Here is a 20,233-nt window from a genome sequence, read left to right on the forward strand (position 1 = left end):
ATTTAGGGAGTAAAAAGCTATGTGTTGATTCCGCTGTATCCTGAGTAAAGTTGCCATGCACACAATGTCCTCAAAGAAGAAAACCACTCCATCAGGAAGCATGCACTACAAAAGTCCTCACAGGCAAATGAGCAACATCTGAATGTGTGATGGCAGAGGGACGAGTTAGCATCTCGCCGGCGCACACGGCACCTCAGCGTGCTGCCAGCATCCACGTGCAGCCAGCCTGATCCCCCATCGTCCTCATGCCCCAGTACAGTCACAGTAAAACTTACATCAGCAGCTGCCTGAAGCCTCCCAAGGATCAGGCACAGTGAGCAGTGGGGTCAGAGGTGTGGATCTGTCTTCTAAGAATTTATCCTGGGATCACACCCCACACACGCAGGACGGGATGTGTGCGGGGATATTCCTGGCCACGCTGGAACGCTAAAGGACACAGATTAACCTAACTATCGTTTAGGTACCAATGAAATAAAAGCAGCAAGTCTGCAATGGAATCATGGTTGATTCCCTGGCCTAGGCTTAGAGTTCCCCTGGAGATAAAAACATGGATGCGAGGAGTTTCACTGGGGGGAGATTCCGGAGAGCCCCCCGGAGACGGGGGGAAGGGAGAGGAAGCAAAGGGTTTGAGCTGGCTGCCACTTGGGGCTGGATCCCAGGGGAGAGCTCTCTAGGTCACACCTCAGTGATCCCCCCGAGAGGCAAAAAGCTGTAGGATTTACCCCCCAACTTCCAGCAGACATGGGCTGAGGGCTCCTTGGGACCCTGACTCCCTGTATACCTAATCCCTCTACCTGGACCTTCAAGCAGATCTGGTGGCCAGGAGAAACCTAGAGGAGGGCTGCCAATGGGGCATCTGGGAGCCATTAGGAATGCTACCTGGAAGGGGCTCCTGCCACAGGGCTGCAGGCTATGGGGTGGGTTCGTGCCCAGTCTCCCCTGTGGCAGGGGCACAGCAGGAATGGTAGGCTCTGGCTGATGGGACCAGACTGCAAATGCAATGTACAATCCATGGTCTGTGTCTTCAATTTTCTGATGCTTGGGGAGTGACCGACTGGCTCTCTTGGGCCACATAGAGAAGGGCTACAGACAGTCTAAGGATGGGGGAGCCACAGGAGAGAAGGGTCCTGGACCCCCGATGCCTCAGGCAGCAGCTGTTCTGACCACCTCCCGCTGTACAAGAGAGACCACCTGATTTCAGCTGAGCCCTTGCCACAGGCAGTGGTGCCATCACTCCGGGAAGAGGGCTGCAGGGGAAGGGCAGTACCCTGACACCTGGCCCACTGATCTCGTGGGGTGCTGTAGTGAGCCGGCAAGCTGAGCCACTCTGGGCCTGGCCTTCACCCCTAGAGCCCGCAGCCAATTGCTGAGGCCAGCAGATGCAGCCGGCTGCAATTCCCAAACTGAATAATGCATGAAGTAGTGTTGTTACAAAGAACCAGGGGTTTATTTTAGCAAAATTTTCAGTTATGGAAATATTGCCTCCCAGGAAGCCGCCTGGATGACAAAGCCACAACATAAAACTGAAAAACAAAGCAAAACAAACAAAAACAAACCAAGGCTGTAACTACCAAAATCCGGGAATCATTTTCCTGACAAAGCCAAAAATATCAGAAGAACACGAAAACATCTTAAGTCTTTGTAACCCAATCCACCAGTGTTGCTTCCTTGCCTGGGAGGCCACTGACCAGTACCACTCAGTTCTGAGATGGAAATAGAAGATAGTTGCTAAAATGCCAAGTGAACGTCATTTTGTGGGTTTGATCGCTTTAGGTACGGGTGTAGTATTTTAACAGAAAAATCACTGAAGGGTGCCAGGTTGAGCCCACCGGGGCACCCTCCATCTCGTCCAGCTGTTCACGGGAGACCCTGTCCTCCTCAGGCCATCTAATGACCCAGGTGGGACCTGCAGGGGGCCAGGCAGTCAGCCTGTGATCTGTGAGGACAGACATGCTCTGGTGCCAGCCAGAGAGGAAGCAGGTCAGGGGACACCGGAGCAGGAGGGACCCCCCTCCAGGGCCTGAATGAGAAGGGGAAGAGGCACCTCCAGCACTAGCAGGGCTGGAGTATAGGCCTTGTACACAAGGCCTCTGGGAGTGTCCCAGGCCCAGCCACCCCCTCCTCCCGGTAATGGTCCAGCATCCTGGGATTTCCATGGTTCTCTGGTGGGGCAAGGCCTCACGGGGAGCCTAGTGGCATCCCCCTTCCAGGACCACAGGGCTGGGCTGTCACTAGCCCCCGCTGGCAGGGCCTGTGGACACAGAGTCCACGAAGGCCTCAAGGCTCCTGGGAAGGAGGAACTCTAAGGCTAGACTGGAAAGGGAAAGCATCCATTGCAGGCAGGAGGAACAACACTAGCAAAGGCCAAGGCATCAGTGTGACTGAGCTGCCCGACCCCGGCCGGCCTGGCCCCACAGGCCAGCAGGGCCCCATAACCAGGGTCACAGGCCGTCACCATGTTGTGGGGGTGCCACAACAGACGCTTGGCCTCCGCCCTGCCGAGCTGCCCTTCTTTGGCTGTGCTCTGATCTCTGTTGCTCAAAATCTCCTGCACACTGTGCCCTGGTCTTCCCAAAGTTCTGGCATTTTAATTTATCCTTCCAGAAAACTGAGGAAGGACACCATATATTCAACCAGCCGCTAAGGGGACATTCGGTCCTTCCAAAGGGACTCTCACAGCTGGCTGTCCTCCCAAAGCCAGAAAGGTGGGTCCTCATTGCCAAGTGGGCTGACACACACTGCAAATATACACCCACACACCCACAGAAGTGTGGGAGGTGCCCAAGGCACAGGGTTTTTGTTTTAATCTCTAACGTTGACAATAAGAAAGGTCAGATTTCCCCCTGCCCCCCTTCCCGAGCTTTCACTGTTGCTGGCCCAGCCAGAATTTAGCAGCTGCAGCCAATGGTGCCCCCACTCCCCATACAGCCCCTCACACGTGTGGCCTCTGTGAAGGAGACCCAGGCTCTCTGTCTCCTCCGACGGATCTTCATGACCACCGGGCACTCTTGTGCCACTTGGCAGCAAAGGCAAGCTGAGGCTCAGAGATTTAAGATGCCCGAGATCCCACAGCCCTAAGCAGCAGAGCAAATGGCAAAATGAAGCGGAGAAACTCGAACATGTCAGAAGTAGCAAAACATTTATTTCAGAAACCTGAGCTCCCCGGCTCACTGAGGTCCTCTGAAACCTGCCGCCTTATTGCACCCTGGGCTCTGCGGGCGCACACGGAAGACTTAGGGGTATGGCAGGTTGAGCTCAAAGGTGGGGCCAGCTCCACGGAGAGGCAGAGAGGGAGGCAGCTCCGGGGAGGCCGGCCCTGGCCTGCGCGCCGTAACGCGGGCCTTTCCTCCTGAGCCAGGGCTGTCAGCACCAGGGCAGGCGGGGTGAGGGAGGTACTGGGCCGGGGGGCGGGCTGCATCGAGCCAGCAGGCTTGGGGGCACAGGCTACAAAGTTGTAGCGCTGCGCTCCCTCGCCCCGGGGTGTGTCAAGTGCCTGCCCCCGGGAGCAGCTGGAGGCGGCGGCCTCAGGTGTCAGGAGGGCACAGGTGCACGGCCGGGGGGGGGGGGGGGGGGGGGGCGGGGGCGCGGCCGGGGTCGGGGGGCGCTCAGGGTGCGGGCAGCCGCACGTAGGCGGGGGCCGAGTAGTTGAAGAGCAGGAAGTCCATGCGGTAGAGGTCGAAGAGGCGCCGCTGGTAGAAGGGGCTGACGTCGCGGAAGAGGCGCTCGGCGCGGCGGCGGGCGGCGGCGGCGGCGCCCGGCGGCGGCGCGGGGAAGCGCAGGTGCGGCGCGCCCGCCAGGCGCAGCACGAAGGCCGCGTCCTCCGCCAGCGTCTCGAACTTGCCCAGCACGTGGTAGCGCAGGCGGCACGGGTGGCACAGGGCGTGCGCGCGCTCCCAGGGCTCGTTGAGGGGCTCGTCGCGGCGCGTGCGCGGCTCCAGCAGGTAGGCCAGGAACTCGGCGAAGCGCACGTCGTGGCCGCGGGCCAGCTGGCTGCGGTAGGCGGACGCCAGGCGCTCGAAGGGCTCGCGCACGAACAGGAAGGCCAGGTAGGCGCGCAGCCGCCGGTTGATCTCGGCCGGGCCGAAGTCGGCGAGCGAGGGCAGGCGGCCGGGCGCGTGCGCCTCGGGCGCGGGGATGGCGCGCGGGTCGGCGGGGCCGCGGCCGCTCAGCGCCAGCAGCACGCGCTTCCAGCTGGTGCAGGCCGCCCTGGGCACGTAGCAGTAGAGCAGCCCGTGCGCGTCGTCCACCAGCACGTGCCGCAGGTCCTCGGGCCGCAGCAGGCGCTGCCGGCGCGTGTGGCGGCTGCAGGCGCGGCGCAGCAGGTCGCGGCGCTGCCGGTGCTCGGCGGCCAGGGCGGCCAGGGCGGAGCGCGGGCCCTGAGGGCGACGGGCGCGGAGGGCAAGGAGGGCGCGGTCGGGCGCGGTCGGGGCGCGGTCAGCGCGCGCAGCCCGGCCCGCCGCCCCCCACCCACGGGCCGGACCGGGGTCTGCGGACCGGGATCTGCCCAGACCGGGACTTGGAGCCCTGGGGCAACACGATGTCTCATGGGCCGCCCTTCGGAGGGCGGCAGCGGGCCCCGTGCGACCGCTATACCTGTACGGGGGCTGCTGGCCTCTGAACATCCTGGGAAGCAAACACGGACTGCCCCGATGCCTAAAGTCAGCTTTTCGGTTGCTTGGATTCCCCTAGATACCAAGACCCGTCAATACTATCTCCATACAACTGAGAAGACTGAGGCTCAGAAGAAATGAGTCGCCTACAGCTGCCAAGCAGGGAAGCTGGGAGTCCCAAGCAGGCCCCTTAGGACTCAGAAGCCGGGGCCATGTCCCCCGGCCCAGAACATATCTTGCAGCTCTGACCCTCATCTCTCCCAGCCCAACTGGATTCGGCTGCCTGCATCCTTAGCCTGCCTGTAGCCCTTATGAGCTCTGTGACCTCCTCTGTGTCCTTGGCATCCCTGTGCCTCGGTTTCCTCATCTGTGAACAAGGATAACAACAGCCCTACCTTGTGGAATGGTTACCATGAGGACAAAATAAATTCACAGAATTAGAGTATCTGGTATGCCATTAGTCCTCGTTGGCCGGGTTACTTTTATTATTCCTATTTCTCCTGCTACAAGGTGCTACGCTACCAGGGCCTTGACACCCAACAGTCACTGGGACCTCAGGCTGTGAAGGGGCTGAGCTAGCCCCACACGCCCCTTCAGAAGCCTGTGGGACCCCAGGATCCTACTGCGAGCCTGGCCTGCCCTCAGCTTGCTGTATGGCCCAGGGCAAGCCACTCACCCTCTCTGAACCAAGGCCTCCACACCTGCAACCCAAGGGCATGGGTTAGATAAGCTCTGCAGGCCCCTTGGCTCAGCCCCTGGGAATTCAGTGAACAGATACCTACCCAACCTGTCTGATCATTCTCCCCAGCTTAAAACCCTTTATGGTTCCCTCTTGCCCTTGCCCCAGCTGCCAGGCACTGCCAAGCTGCTGCCCACCCCTGGCATACCTCACATACCCTCTTCTGTCATCTGTCCACTGCCAGGCACTCAGGCCCCTACTTTTTGCTTCTTAACTCCTCAGCAGGTCTCGGCTCCCATGTCCCTTCCTCAGAGAGGATCAGTCTCCCCCATCTAAACTAGGACCTTCTTTGTAGATCTCTTGTCACACTTTGTACTGCCCCTTTAGGTGCAAATCAGTGACAGGTTAGTGCAGGTGGCAGTGCGATGATATGTCTCCCCCACATGGGAGTGCCGGCTGTACCAGGTCAGGGACTCAGCTGACCTGCTTGCCACTGGATCAGCAGCATATTGAGCATGGCCGGCATGCAATAGGTGCTCTACACAACGCTGTCTGAATGGGTGCCTCCTTGTGCCTGCTGCAGTATGTGTGAGCCAGGTGCCTGTGGCTCTCAGTGGGGTCTAACTGTGTGTATGTGTAGTGGGGGGGGGGATGTGCATGGTCACAGCAGGCTCACAGAAGCGGAGCACATGAGCCACCAAGCCTCCTGGTCCATGTGTCTCAAGGGCAGGGGCTCCCTGCATGTTTCCTTATCATAGCAGGTACTAAAATCTGGGTTTCACTTAATTCCTGTCTCCCCATTAGACTGTCAACTTCCTGAGGGTCTGCTTTACTCTTTTATATCCACAACATATAGAAGAGTGCCTGGCACAGTGTGGCCTCAGTCTGTTGTTGGGTGGATGGTGGGTGGATGGATGGATGGATGGGTGGGTGGGTAGTGACCCCATGTCTCTCAGCTTGCCTTAAGATTTGCTCTTATCACAGACATTCTCCTCCCTGCATATGGCCTTGATTTGCAGAAGAAGCCTCTTCATGCCATACTGTGGGCTCTAGTCCCATGATAGCAGGTCTACACTGAGGCTCTCATGTTCCCATGGCTGGAGGTAGAGGGATGCATCACTGGGTGGGGGTGGGGGGGGTCTGTCCACTTACCTGGTCCAAGTCATAAAGCATCTGCAGAGGACTTCTCCTCTTCCCACTGAGCCAGCCAGAGCTCAGGCTGTTTTCAAATGCTATGGGGCATAAGGAAAGAGGCATCAGATGGACTGGCTGTAGCCCTTGGGGGACTTGGCCAACTCCTTTGGGCATATTTGAGTCCCTCTGGGACTCAGTTTCCCTCTTGTGCCTTGTTTGCCTCTGGGGGGCTTGGAGAAGTGTGGGGCACTGATAGGCCCCCTAATGCAGCAGGGCAGGGTACTTGGTATCGCTCTTGCCCCCATGTCCTGCCCATCAGAGCTGGAGGATGCCAGGCAGGCAGGGATGAGAGGAAAGGTGGTACTCAGCCCACAGCCCTCTGGTAAAGGCCTGACCACCCAACCTTACACATCTCCATCTGCCTTCATTTCATGCCCCACCCCTACCAGCCCCATGTCCATGGAGCCCTAAGGAGCTCACCAAGCTGGGTGTGGCAACAGAGGTGGCACAGCCAAGCTACAGGCTCTCCAGTGACAGCCCGCCAAGCCACATGACCTCCGTGGACTCCTAAGCAGCTTATACTTCCCTGGCCAGCGTGTACGCCACTTCATGATAAATGCAGGTTTCACTGTCTCCCAGACTGGAAGACAACACACAGGAATGCTATCTATCTGTCTCAGTATTGCATTGCTCAGTCTTCCTAAAACCACCAAAAACTCTGCTTACACAGATAACAAAAGAAAAAAACCACATATGTTGGACTATATCAATATTTTAAACTTTCTGCTTGGGACGACGGGGTGGCTCAGCGGTTGAGTCTCTGCCTTTGGTTTAGGGTGTGATCCTGGAGTCCTGGGATGAGTCCCGCATTGGGCTCCCTGCAGGGAGCCTGCTTCTCCTTCTGCCTGTGTCTCTACCTCTCTCTCTCTGTGTCTCTCATGAATAAATAAATAAAATATTTAAAAAATAAAAAATAAAACCTTCTGCTTCAAAGGACATCATCAAGAAGGTAAAAAAACAACCCACCAACTGGGAGAAAATATTTTCAAATCATATATCTGATAAGGGATTAGTATCCAAAATATATAAAGAATGCCTATAACCAAATGATAAAAGATATAACCCAACCTTTTAAGTAGGCAAAGGATCTGAATAGACATTTCTTCAATAATATACAAATTGCCAATAACATATAAAAAGATGCTCAGCATCACTAGCTGTTAGGAAAATTCAAATCAACCTCAATAAGATACAATGTCTCACCCACTCAGATGGCTTTTTGACAACTGCATAGGTGGGGAAAATTAGAAACTGACTGCGAATGCCCAGGGAGAGGCTCATAAAAGACCTAAGAAGATCTTGAATTTATACCTTGGGCTGAACCTCAGCACAGAGACAGGCTACAACAATCAGAAAAACAAAAACAGAAACTAACAACAGCAATCATTGAGAAAGAGAATCTGATTTCCAGAGTGACATTATGATACTCAAATGTCCAGTGTTCAACAAAAAAATTAGAAGCCATACAAAGAAACAGGAAAAGTATAGCCCATTCAAATGAAAAAACTTGTATAAATTCAAAATACAACATATAATTTTAGGATGTTCAATGTAATTCCCATAAGTAGACACAAAGGAAATAAGAAAGGAATTTAAACATTTTACTACAAAAAATAAATTAAGCACAGAAGTAGACAGTGGTACAGGAAATGAAGGCTTAATAAAAACTATAAGACATAGGACAATAACAAAATGACAAAAAAAAACCCACAAAATGAAAGATGTTCCTCTTTATCAGCAATTAATTTAAACATCAATGGATTAAATTTACCAGTCAAAATGGTGAATCTGGCAGAATGGATAAAAATACCTGACCCAGCTCTATATGCTGTCTACAAGAGATTCACTTGAGATCCTGTGACACAAACTGGTTGAAAGTAAAAGGATGGAAAAAAAATATTTCAAGCAAATAATAACCAAAATAGAGCAAAGGTGGCTGTGTTAATATCGGCAAAATAGACTATGAATCAAAAAAGGTTACAAGAGACAAAGAAGGACTTTATATATATAAATAAAAGTTGTAATACTTCAAGATAGAACAATTATAAACATTCACTTGCCTAATGGCAGGCCATCAAAGTATATGAAACAAAAATACTCTCATAATATTAAAAAAAAAAAACTCAAAAAACAAGGAACAGAAGGAAAGCAACACAAAACAATAACCATATATGAAAAACCTACAGTTGAGATGCCTGAATAAATAAATAAAACCTTAAAAAAAAAGGAAGGAAAAACTCATGTTCAATAGTGAAAGACTAAAAGCTTCTCCTCTACATCAGGAATAAAGCAAAGATGCCCATCTTGCCACTTCTATTCAACACAATACTGAAAGTTCTAGTCAGAGCAATTAGACAAGAAAAAGAAATAAAAGGTATCCAAACTGGAAGGAAGTAATAAAATTATTTCTGTTTGCAGATGATTTGACCTTATATGCAGAAAACCCTAAAGATTCCACACGCAGAAAACTGTTAGAACTAATAAATGAGTTCACCAAAGTAGCAGGATACAAAGACAACATAAAAAATCAGTTGTACTTCCATACACAATGAACAATATGAAAAGGAAAGTACAAAAACAATTCCATTTACAATAGTCTAAGAAAGAACAAAATACTTAGGAATTAAGATAACCAAGGAAGTGAAAGACTTGTACAATGGAAACTACAAAATACTCCTGAAATAAAGAAGACACAAAGAAATGAAAACACATCCCATGTCCATGGATTGAAAAACTTACTATTGATGAAATGTCAGTACTGCCCCAAATGATCTACAGATTCAATGCAACCTCTGTCAAAATTCCAATGACATTTTTATTTGCAGAGATAGAAAAACCCATCCTAAAGTTCATACGTGACCTAAAATAGCCAAAAAAAAAAAAAATCTTAAAAGAGAACAAAACTGGCAGATACACACTTCCTAATTTCAAAACTAACTACTAAGCTATAGTAACAAAACCGTGGGTGGTGTAAGGACAGACATATAAATCAATAGAATAGAGAGCCCAGAAATAAACCCTTACATATATATATGTTCAATGATTTTGACCATTCAGGGTGGGAGAGGACACTCCTTTCAACAACTGGTGCTGGGAAAACTGGATGATATCCACATGCAAAAGAATGTATTCAGACCCTTACTTCACACCATATACAAAATTTAACTCAAAATGGATCAAAGACCTAAATGTAAGACCTAAAATAATAAAACTCTTAGGAGAAAACATAAGACAAAAGCTTTTCAACATTGGATTTGGCAGTGGTCTCTTGGATACAACCGAAGGCACAGGTAACAAAAGAAAAGATAGGTAAATTGGACTTGGTGAAAATTTAAAGACCTCCAAAGACAACACACAGAATGGGAGAAAATACTTATAAGTTATGTATCTGATAGGAGATATATAGAGAACTTCTAAAACTCAACAACAAAAAATACACATCAAAAATGGACAAAGGACTTGAATAGACATCTCTCCAAGGAAGATATACGAATGACCAAGAAGCCCATGAAAAGATGCACAACATCATTAATCATTGGGGAAATGCAAATCTATATGATAACGACATACCACCTCATACCCATTATTATGGCTACTATAAAAAAAAAAAGAAAACAAAAATGTTGTTGATGTGGAGAAATTGGAACCCTGTTCACTGTTGGTGGGAATATAGCATGGGGCAGCTGCTGTGAAAATAGCACAGAGGCTCCACATACAGTTAAATGTGGAATTACCATATAACCCAGCGATTCCACTTCTGGGTACATACCCAAAAGAGATGAAAAAGCAGGGCGTCTAAGGGATATTTGCACACTCCTGTTCGTAGCAGCATTCAACCCAAGAGTCCATCAAGAGATGAACAAATGGAAGCAAAATGCAGTCCATTCATGAAATGAATATTATTCCCTTGAAAAGAAAGGAAACTCTGACGCACTCTACAACATGGGCGAGCTGTGAGGAGATTATGGTGAGTGAAAGAAGCCAACCACAAAAGGACCAATCATGAATGATTGTACTTGTAGAGTACCTAGAGTAGTACTAACCAGTGAGCTAGAAAGCAGGGGATGGTTGCCAAGGTGCAGAGGGGAGTCATTTAATAGGTGCAGAGTTTCAGTTTTACAAGATGAAAAGAGCTCTGGAGATGATGGTCACACAACACTGTCAACACATTGGTATTACTGAGCCCTACACTTAAAAATGATTAAGATAGCAAAATTTACGTTATGTGTGTTTTATCACAATAATAAAAATTGGGAGGGGAAAAAGTTAAACATAGAATTAGCCTATGACCCAGCAAGTCCACTCCTAGGTGCACAACCAGGAGAACTGAAAATATGTTCACACAAAAGCTTATGCACAAATGTTCCTGTCAGCAATATATTTAATAACCAAGACCTCAGAAGTCCGTCAGCTGATGAATGGGTAAATACTGAGGTACATCCATACCTAAGAATATTATTCATCCATAAAAAGGAAAGGAGTACTGACACAGGCTTTGACATGGCTAAACTTCATAACATTACATTCAGTGAAAGAAACCCAACTCAAAAGGCCACATATTGTTTGATTCCATTGACGATATTTTGAAATATCCAAAATAGGCAAATCCATAGAAACAGAAACTAGATGAGTGGTTGCCTGGGGTGGGGGGGACACAGGGAGGGAGCAATCACTGGGAAAGTGGGCAGTGACCAATGATGGCTAATATTCTGGAATTAGAGAGTGGTCCTAATGCACAAGTATTTAAAAAAAATTTTTAAGGCTTATTTGAGACAGAGTGAGAGGGAGACAGAATCTGAAGCAGACTCTGCACTGAGCACAAAGTGTGATGCAGGGCTTGATCATGACCTGAGCTGAAGCCAAGGGTCGGACACTTAACCAACTGAGCCCCATGGGTTCCCCCAGCAAGAACCACTGAATTGTGTACTTTAAGAAAAGTGAATTTTATGGAATGAGAACTAGATCTCAAAAAAAAAAAAAAATATTGCCATAGGAAAAGAATATGTGCAAGGACATTTTATGTAAATCTAGCTTACAAATGTAAATACAGTCAATGGCTATCATAATCTTGAATTCATAAGAATATGCTTATTCATAAGAATAATATCTTCAAGAACTCAAGATCATATGAGAAAGGAATATATTCATAAGAAGAGTGAATGTTTCCATGACGCTTGGCTTTCAACAAAATGAAGAGTCTTTAAAATGCTGCCAAGAATACATTCATCAAAAAGATTCAGGAGTTTTTAAGACATGTTTTTGACAAACAGATAAACTTGGGAAATTTGATTAACTGTTGGAAAATTGACCATGAATAGTGGTTCTCAAATTTGAGCATGCATGGGTGTCAGTGAAAACATAGATTACCCAGCCCCACACCCGGAGATTCTAGCCCGGTCGGGCTGGAGTGGGGCCCAAGAATTTGGGCTGCATTTCTACCAGCTCCCAGGCAATGCTGCTGCTGGCCCAGGGGCACATTCTGAGAACCCTTGCATTACAGCAATACCTGGCAGAGGTTGGTTGAATGAATGAATGAATGAATGAATGAACGAATGACAGCTAGATGGGCCTTGCCTTGACCTCCAGAAACCTCTGTGTGCACCTGAAGCCCACTGTCCAGGGCCTCCTGGCATGCCTCTGGCAGCCTCGGGCTCCCTGCTTTCTCCAGTGTCCTGGGAACAAGGCCTGGCCTTGTTCAGGGTTCCAGGAGGTTCAGGGAGAAGGTGAGGCCCTCAGGGGATTCATCAGTGGTCTTAGGATTTGAACCTTTGTCTCCTGGCAGCTGGACACATCCCAGCAACAGCACTGTCATCGGGAAATGAACCGACCAGAGGTGGCGGCAATGTTGGCTGGCCTCTCCCAGTACAGGCTCAGGGCTGGCAGGTTGGCCGCTGCTGCTGAGTGTGAGCCACGTGAGCACAGCCACACTCAGCCTGTGGAGGAGAGGTAGGTACCCTTTTCACCATTCTAGAGATGTGTTACTTGTGGCCCAAGGTCACCCACTGATGAGCTCCTCGCAGGGCCACAGCATGGGTTTGAGGAAGGGCAGGTACCCACCAGGGGGCTGGGAGGGGGTGCCTTTAGGAACAGTGAAGCAAACCCAAGCCCATTTCCACCCCAAGGCCCCACCACTCGGAGCCACCCAGCCTTTGGAAACACCAACCCTTGCGTTGGTGGTATCCTTGGTAAACACCCGGCAGGAAAGTGGGTCCCATACTAGACTTCAGGGGCCAGTGGGTGTAGGGTCAGAGGAAACAGGCACCACAGTCAGGCCCTATTTATAGAATAGCTGAGGCCAGTGATTACAGGGCTGGGCCACCCCACCCAGCCCCACCCCTTCCCGCCACACACATCAGAAAGACCTACAGTCAGTGGGATGGGCAGGCTGGCCATGGAGGGGGACAGATGGGTTTGGAGGGCCAGAAGGGAATTGCCTTGAAGATCCTTGCATCCAGCCCCCCACTCTGGAAGGCAGGGCCATACTGAGGCATCCCCCAACCTCCACTCTGGTTGTACCAAGCCTCTCTTGGCCTGCGTCCTCCACCCCACAGCCCCTCCACTAAGCTACAGGTCCCAGGCTCCCTGCCAAGGGCACCCTGGAGCAGATCAGCCAGAGACAGCCAGGTGGCAGGCCCCATCTCGCGGCCAGGGAGGGGCTTGTGCCAGCACAGGGCAGCCACAGGCAAAACCGCAACCTTCTGCTTTGAAAAAGGAAACAAAAATCACAGAAGGTTATGGAGGGGGTCTGGGAGGGTGGAGGAAGGGAGGTGGGAGGGATGAGGGTGTGCTAGAGACGCAGACGGAGAAAGAGAGCTCCACACAATGACAGGGACAGAGGCTGGCAGAAGGAGAAACATCACAGGGGTAAACAGCTGGAGTTTTGAAATTGCTCAAAGTGAACCAGCTGGGATTGAAGGGGAGGAAGCAATTCAGGGTGAGCAGCCCACAGTCTGGGAGAGCCCAGAGCCCGTGCCCAGAGGGACCCAGGCCATGGAAAGCATGCAGCGCCAGCCTCACAAGCAGCCCACAGTCCCCGTCCAGTAGAGCAGTGTGAAGACCAACCCAACATCCTGCAGTGCCCACTGCATGTGGCAGCTGGCAAAGGGTCAAGGGAACCAGGGAAGAACCCCCAGGGCACAGCCCGGGAGTCAGCCAGCCCATGGGACTGTGCTCAGGGCCTTGCACACATTGACACGTCGACTCCTATCAGGTAGAAACTATTTTATCTGCATTTGACAGACGGGGAAACGGGCTCAGAGAGGCCAAGAAACACGCCTAAGGCCTCACAGCAGGTAAAGCCCAGACACAGGATCTGACCCCATGCAAACATACACAGCGCATGTGTGCCTCTGAGGGCACATCTCTCAGACGCCCACTCTGCCCAGCACGTGGCCCCACCCATCCCCACAAAACTTCCAGGCTAGTGGGTGGAAGCTGAGGGAAACTGAACGCAGAAGCCCCATAAATGGTCCTTCGCACACCCACCCCTGAGGAAAGGCTTTGGCTGCCCTTGGGGCCAGGCAGGGCACAAGCCATCCTGTGGCCCATTTGGGGGAAAATACTGTTTGGTGATTCCCAGTCAGGGAGCAAACATTACAACACATGGTTTCTGGTTAATAAGTTCTAGCTGGGCATAGTATTGCAAGACCAGACAGGCAGGGACAGTCAGGCCCAAACAACACCCATAGGCCCCAGGGACCTTGCTTGGGGGAGGGGCATGGGGGGTCTGGAGGGTGGCCCCAGCCATCCAGTCAGCTTCAGGGCTGCATGCCCCCGGGTCAGGGACATTTCCTCTGGTAATCAGGCCCATGGGGGAACATGTTAACAAGCCCTTCACAAATAAAAAACAATTCTATTCCCCCACCCCCCAAGACAAATAGAGATCTTTCCACTTGTATTTAAAATTCAAACTCTATTTGCTGAGCTCCACATACCATCTGGATTGGAACCGCTGATCTGGCCAGATCAGTCTTGGGTATGGTCTCATCACTTCTACCTCCAGAATGAACCCCACGCCCACCTCCTCCAGGGTGGGTAGCTGAGGGCGGCAAGCCCCAGTGGCTCTGTCCAGGATAACCACAGGAGTCTCCTCGCCCAGCTGCTTCTCTCTCTTCCCTCTACCTTGGTGATCTTAAGACCTACATGGCTTCCTACCAGCTAACAATAATTTCCTGTTCCTTCCCAGAGCCCCTCCTGCTGTACCTCCCACCTTCTCCCCACCCCCAGCTCCAGCCACAGTGGTCTTTCTGCCAATCAATGTATACATTAGGTGGGTTCTCACCTCAAGGCCTTTGCACTAACTGTTCCTTGGCTGGGATGCTCCTCTAGGAATCCTAATACTTTAACTACTTCTTGTTCAGATTTCAACTCGGAAGTCCCCTCTGGAAAGAGGGTCTCTTCAGAAAGCAGCACTCCACACCAGGATCTTTCTCAGCCTCTCCTTTTAATTTATTCAGGGCATTTATTACCACTGAAATGATGCGGTTGGAATAGGGTTGATGTCTGGCTGCCTCTCCGGAAGGTCAGCTCTGTAAAAAGGGGACTGTCCTGTTTTCTTGTAATCCCTGTACCTCACCTAGTGTCGATGAATATTTATTTAAAGACCCCATATGGCCATAGGGAGAGTACCAACTCCTGGCCTGCCATTCAAGACCACCCATGATCCGGCCCCAACTTCTAGAACCTTTCTGGCTCTACCCTACTGCCTCTTCTCATAAGCCCTGAGCTCTGCCCACACACAGCCCTTAGCACACCAAGCCTTTTCACTCCTCCATATTTTTGTCTGTGTATTTCCTCTGCCCCAAATTCCCTTTCTTCATTTTCCCACCTGGTGAATTCCTAAGCAGCCTTCAAAGCCCAACCCCAAACCCCTGTCCTATAGAGAAACAAGCAAAAAGGTTAGGGATTTAGACAAGGATGTAAATCCTGGCCCCCACACTTCCTTGCTGGGTGACCTTGAGCAAGTCACTTCCCTTCTCCTAATCTTAGTCTCTTTCTCTGCAAAATGGGATTGCCAATTACTTCTGCTCTAGCGAGCCATCCATCTTGCCAGCCAGCCTTTTCTCATGGTACCCTCTGGAGGCAGGGAAGGTGCCTCCGAGCCCTGAGCACTCTGGCAGTATCTGAGAATGGACAGCAGTGTGGTGAGCATCTCTTTACTCGGCTGCCAGCAGTGGCCACCCCCTCCTTTTGGCTAGCCTGCTTGATTTCCCTCCAGGAACAAACTGGCTTACCTTCCATACAGGTGGTTCTGATAGGCTCTCTCCTCTCAGAGCTTCTGGCATAGGCATGTGACCAGGCCTAGCCAAGCAGAGCATTCCGTCCCCTTCTGCCGTAGCAGGTGGCTCAGAGGGGGACACCCTGTGACCCAATTCAGGCCTGTGAGACACATCCCTGGGACTCTGCCTGGCACTACCAGTAAATGAGCCCTCCCGTTGGACTGAGGGAGCTCAAAGTGAGGCTATCGTAGAGAAAAGCCAAACCTAGAGCTGGAGACGTTTTAGCCTCTGGATCTGCCCATGCCTGAAGGCAGCCACATCTGGCTTAAGTGGGCCTGAGCTGAGATGTCCTCACTGAAGCAGTGTCCTCTGGGAGGCTCCTGGCCTCAGAGGCCTCATTTGCCTGTGAGGGACCAGGGGCCAAGACTGGGAAAGGAATCAGAGCATGTAGAGCCAGGCCCCGGGGCCCCAGTGTGCATGGGTGATGGGGGACGTCTGGGGGATGGGGTCCCACAGGGGAGTCAGTGGGAAGTGGGGAACAGCATGCAGCCAGGGGCACGCTGCCTGCTCTGGCCTCCTCTAGCTGCCGCTGCAAAGAGCCCTGGCTTCTGCGCCGACATGCTGCTGCTGGGTCCTGCAGGGGCCCTGCTCAGCTCCAAGGCCAGGCCTGGGCGGTCCTCACTGACCGACCTCGGCCCTGGCCCCTCGGCTCCCCAGTGAGCATTGGGCATTTCTGTATTCTGCGTGAGGTGACAGTGGAGCTACCCCAGGACCCTAGGGTGAGGGTGGGGTGTGGAGGCATCAGTACTCTGGGCAGCCGACCCCCCCGGCTCTGCATCTTCCTCATCCTGAGAACCCTAAGCACAAGGTCAGCATTGGTCCTGGGGACTGCTCAGAGTGCCCCACTAGTGAATGGGCATCAGGGGCCCCAGGCCGGTAGGGGCAGCCCTTCAGGGGTCCCCTGGCCACTGTATGGCAACACCTTGTGTTTTGGAGAAGGAGGGGACTGTGCCCGATCTGCCTACCTGAGTAAGATGGTGACATTCCTCCCATGCCCTGGAGCCCGGTTCCCAGGCCAGAGGCACCCCACACCTTCGCCCCCTTCCAACCTGGAGCACAGCTTCAGGGATGTGCTCAGGGAGGCTGAAGGCCCTACTGAGGCCATTTTCAGAGTCCCGGGACAGCAGGGTCCATCTCCAGGTGAACAGTTGGCAGAGGCCTTCCACCTAGCTGTGTCCCCTTCAGGTCCATGCAATGCCTGTGAGCCCAACAATTAGCACACCCTCACCGGCTCCTGAGGTCATGGGCTTTTAGCTCATGGCTCCAGAGGAAAAAGAGCCAGCAGGATACATTGGGTAGGTTGGTTTGATTAACCCTTTTTGGTCATGGCTAAGGTATTCACACGGCGGTGGCGGTGGGAAGCCCAGGTGGGGACGTGGCCTAGGCTATGATTAGGAAGGGGGACCGAGTCACTCTCTCAAGCCCCTGCTCTCCTGGGTTTTGCAGGAGAAGGTCAAAAGGAACAAAGTGCAGAGGGTGACCAGTACCTCAGCTCACTTCTCTTCTCTCAGACCTGGGTGGAGGAGGTGTTAGGAGAGATGTGTCCCGGCAGGGGAGACATACAAGCCCAGAGAGACAACACACAGGTGCTTACCCAAAATACCTACTCCTGTGTAGATACCTCCCCACCCCCGCACAGACACACACCCCACACACCAGGGCCCAGATGCTATCTCACACCCCCACCTAAGGAGCTGAGGCCTGGGGGCTGGGAGTCCAGGTCCTAAGTAAATCTTTGTCTGTGAATGACCAGGTGGACACAGACTGTAGGGCCACCACCCACACTGTGTGAGGGGACACTCCGCTCAGCCAAGACATAGGAGCACCTGCCATGAACCGGAGTACTGCTCCCAGACAGCCAGCTTGCTCTTGCAAAGGGGATGGCGGTAGAAAGACTGACCACAGCTCCCTCCCATGGGCTTGGAGAGGTGTCTGGGTCCAGGCGGCTGGGTCCAGACATGGGCGAAGCAGTGTGAGTGGCAGGGTGACTGGCCAGACCTCTGGTGAACACTACGGAGTCCTCTCCAAGCCCTGTTCACCTGGACCCCAGCGAAACCTTGGCCTCCAGCCTAGAGACAGTCATGGAGGCTTGAGGGAGGGCAGGAGAAGGAAGCCCCTCACCCTAGGAAGACTGGAGCACAGTGCCACCCCAAGTCACCGCGATGGCATGACGAAGAGGCTGAGGGCCAGCCACCTTCCGTCTGCTGGCTCATTTAACTTCATCTCCCCAGGTGGCCTCTAAACGCAAGCACCCCGTTTGTTAGATGAGGGTACTAAGGACCTGGGAGGGAAGGGATTAGGTCACACAGCAGGGAAGGCTCTGGAATGACCTTAATCTGCTAACCTAGACCCAGCCAGGTGGGGGAGCGCAGACTCCTCAGCCCCATCTCTGGGGCCACCCTGACCCCCTACCCACAGCCCCTGCCCACCCCAGGGCGCGGTTATCTACCCCCTGGGACCCTGTCTGGGAGTCGCTGAGGATGGGACTCTGCGGGTCGTCACAGAGCCCACGAAGTGGGGGGGGGTGTAGACCGACCCCTCCCCACCCACCCCTGCCCCCTGGACGCACTGGCGCCGGGAAAGGCACAGGAGCCGGCTGGGAGAGCAGGCTGCTTGACGGGCATGTCACCCCCCGCGCAGCCGGGCGGCCGGCAGGTCAGCCATGCCCCCCTGTGCCCCCGCGCTCGGCTCCCCAACCCGAGCGCGCGCTGCGGAGGGCCCCTGCCCTCCCCCGAGGGAGCTCCAGGGCGCGCAGGGCGCTCCGGGCGGCGCCTGGGGCGCACGGGGATCCCCTTCCGGACCAGGCGCTGTCGGGCCCCCGCCGCTCGTACCACGCTCGCCGGGGCCTTCCGGGTGTGGGGCAAGTCGCCGAGGCATCACCCGGCGGGCCTGAGGCCCGGGCGCCCGCGTCCTGTGGGCCTGGGGGCCCGAGTGCCCAGGGGCGCAAGAGCCTCGCGGGGAGCGGGGCGGGGTGGCGGCGCCGGAGCCTGTCGGGCCTACGCCCCCGCCCCCGGCCCAGCGCGGAGCAGAGCCACGGCCCGTGCGGGGGCCCGACGGGCACTCACCCAGGAGCAGGAGCGCGGCGCCCAGACACGCGGCCGCCAGCGCGCGCCGCCGCCAGCAGCGCCTCCCCATGCTGAGCCGCCGGGCTGCGGTCGGCGGGCGCCCGGGTCCCGCGGGCAGAGGACCCGCCCCGGCCCGCCCCGCCCCGGCCCGCCCGCTGCACCCGCCCCGGCCCGCCCGCTGCACCCGCCGCCTCCCGAGGCGCCTCCAGGGCCAGGGACCGTCTTCCCCGAGGCCGGGAAGCGTCACCAGTGTGACAGGTCCGTGGGCCTGAAGAGCACCGTGTCCTCTGGGGTCTGTGCCTTCCTGCCAGGGCTGGATGGGGGAGCCGCCCTGTGTGCGTGACCCCCTCCCCGGACCTGCCACCCCCGGTATCCGGCCTGAGTGCCCCTCGCGTCCCCCAAAGCCACCCGGCAGCCTTGTCGTCCGCAGGGTCTCCAGGGCCTGCCTGAACTCTGGCCCGCGCAGGTCCTGGCCCGCTGGCGGGGAGAGCTGGGAGCTCTCACTTGTGAACTCCTGCTGTGCCCCACCTGGTCCGGGCCACGGACCCCCTCCAGGTGAGCACTGGGCCTGCTGAGGACCCCTGTGCTGAGGGGATGACAGTGAAGTCCCGCCTTCGGAAGATAAACGTCGGCCAGCCCTGTGGGGCGCGGAGCGCAGGGACAGGGACCGGGCACGACCCGAGCGCCCTGCTGCCCAGAAGTCAGGCTAGCAGGGAACCAAGGGAGCAGGTGATGCTGTGCGCAGGTGTGTGCCTGTGCACCTGAGCCAACACTTCGCGGTGGGCGGGGGGGGGGGGGGGGGGCGGCAGTAAACTACGGTTTATAGCTGCTCTTGAAAAATTCCCAGCCCTGCAGGGGCCACTTAAGTACTGTGAGAGATCGGGAAATTTGCCTAACCTCTCTGCGCCCCAGTTCCCTGTGCACTCGTCAGAGAGTGCCACCCGAATCCTAGATGTCAGCGATGGATTGACTTGTTCACAGTTACTGCTTGTTTCTGGCAAAAGAGGGGCTTGCGTTACGGTGCCGATAGAAAAGTTCCTTCCTACCACACTTACCTACGTTTTAAAGATCTATTTAAGGAAACATATTAAGTAAATAATAGTTCTGCTGGCTTAAAGATATGGCTCCAAGTGGTGATGATAGGTCTCAAATGGCAGAGAAGTGGGAAACGCAGCTGGCAGATAAAACCAGAAGCTCATTATTATGGCTTTCCGGGTGACCTGGACAGAGAGCCTTGGGACGCATCCAGCTCAGCGCCAATCTGGCCCTCAGGCAGGGCTGCCGCTGCTCTGGGCCCAGGACCCAAGGATTTCCAGTCATCCACATGCCCAGTGCGTCCCAAATCTAATCCACATGTGCATTCTGGATTCCCCCGCCCCACATTCTCTGTCTGGGGTCTCAGCCTCT

At 53.7% G+C, this 20,233-nt stretch overlaps 1 protein-coding gene across 3 annotated transcripts; it reads right to left on the reverse strand.

Moving 5' to 3' along the window:
- Positions 1–3,122: 3,122 nt before the first annotated feature.
- CHST13 (carbohydrate sulfotransferase 13) lies at positions 3,123–18,931 on the reverse strand. 3 transcript variants are annotated; one of them, XM_041762865.1, is made up of 4 exons: positions 18,593–18,622; positions 15,717–15,843; positions 6,442–6,521; positions 3,123–4,376 (listed from the first exon to the last, which is right to left on the reverse strand). In XM_041762865.1, exons 2-4 carry the CDS (start codon positions 15,721–15,723, stop codon positions 3,606–3,608), a joined length of 858 nt encoding a protein of 285 aa, XP_041618799.1. In that variant the 5' UTR covers positions 15,724–15,843; positions 18,593–18,622; the 3' UTR covers positions 3,123–3,605. The 3 variants fall into 3 exon arrangements, with proteins under 3 accessions (XP_041618799.1, XP_041618798.1, XP_041618797.1); XM_041762864.1 differs by lacking the exon at positions 18,593–18,622 and adding an exon at positions 16,727–18,575; XM_041762863.1 differs by lacking the exons at positions 15,717–15,843; positions 18,593–18,622 and adding an exon at positions 18,827–18,931.
- Between the last annotated feature and the right edge of the window lie 1,302 nt (positions 18,932–20,233).

The sequence above is a fragment of the Vulpes lagopus genome, chromosome 7, assembly GCF_018345385.1.
Source record: "Vulpes lagopus strain Blue_001 chromosome 7, ASM1834538v1, whole genome shotgun sequence".
Lineage (NCBI taxonomy): Eukaryota > Metazoa > Chordata > Mammalia > Carnivora > Canidae > Vulpes > Vulpes lagopus.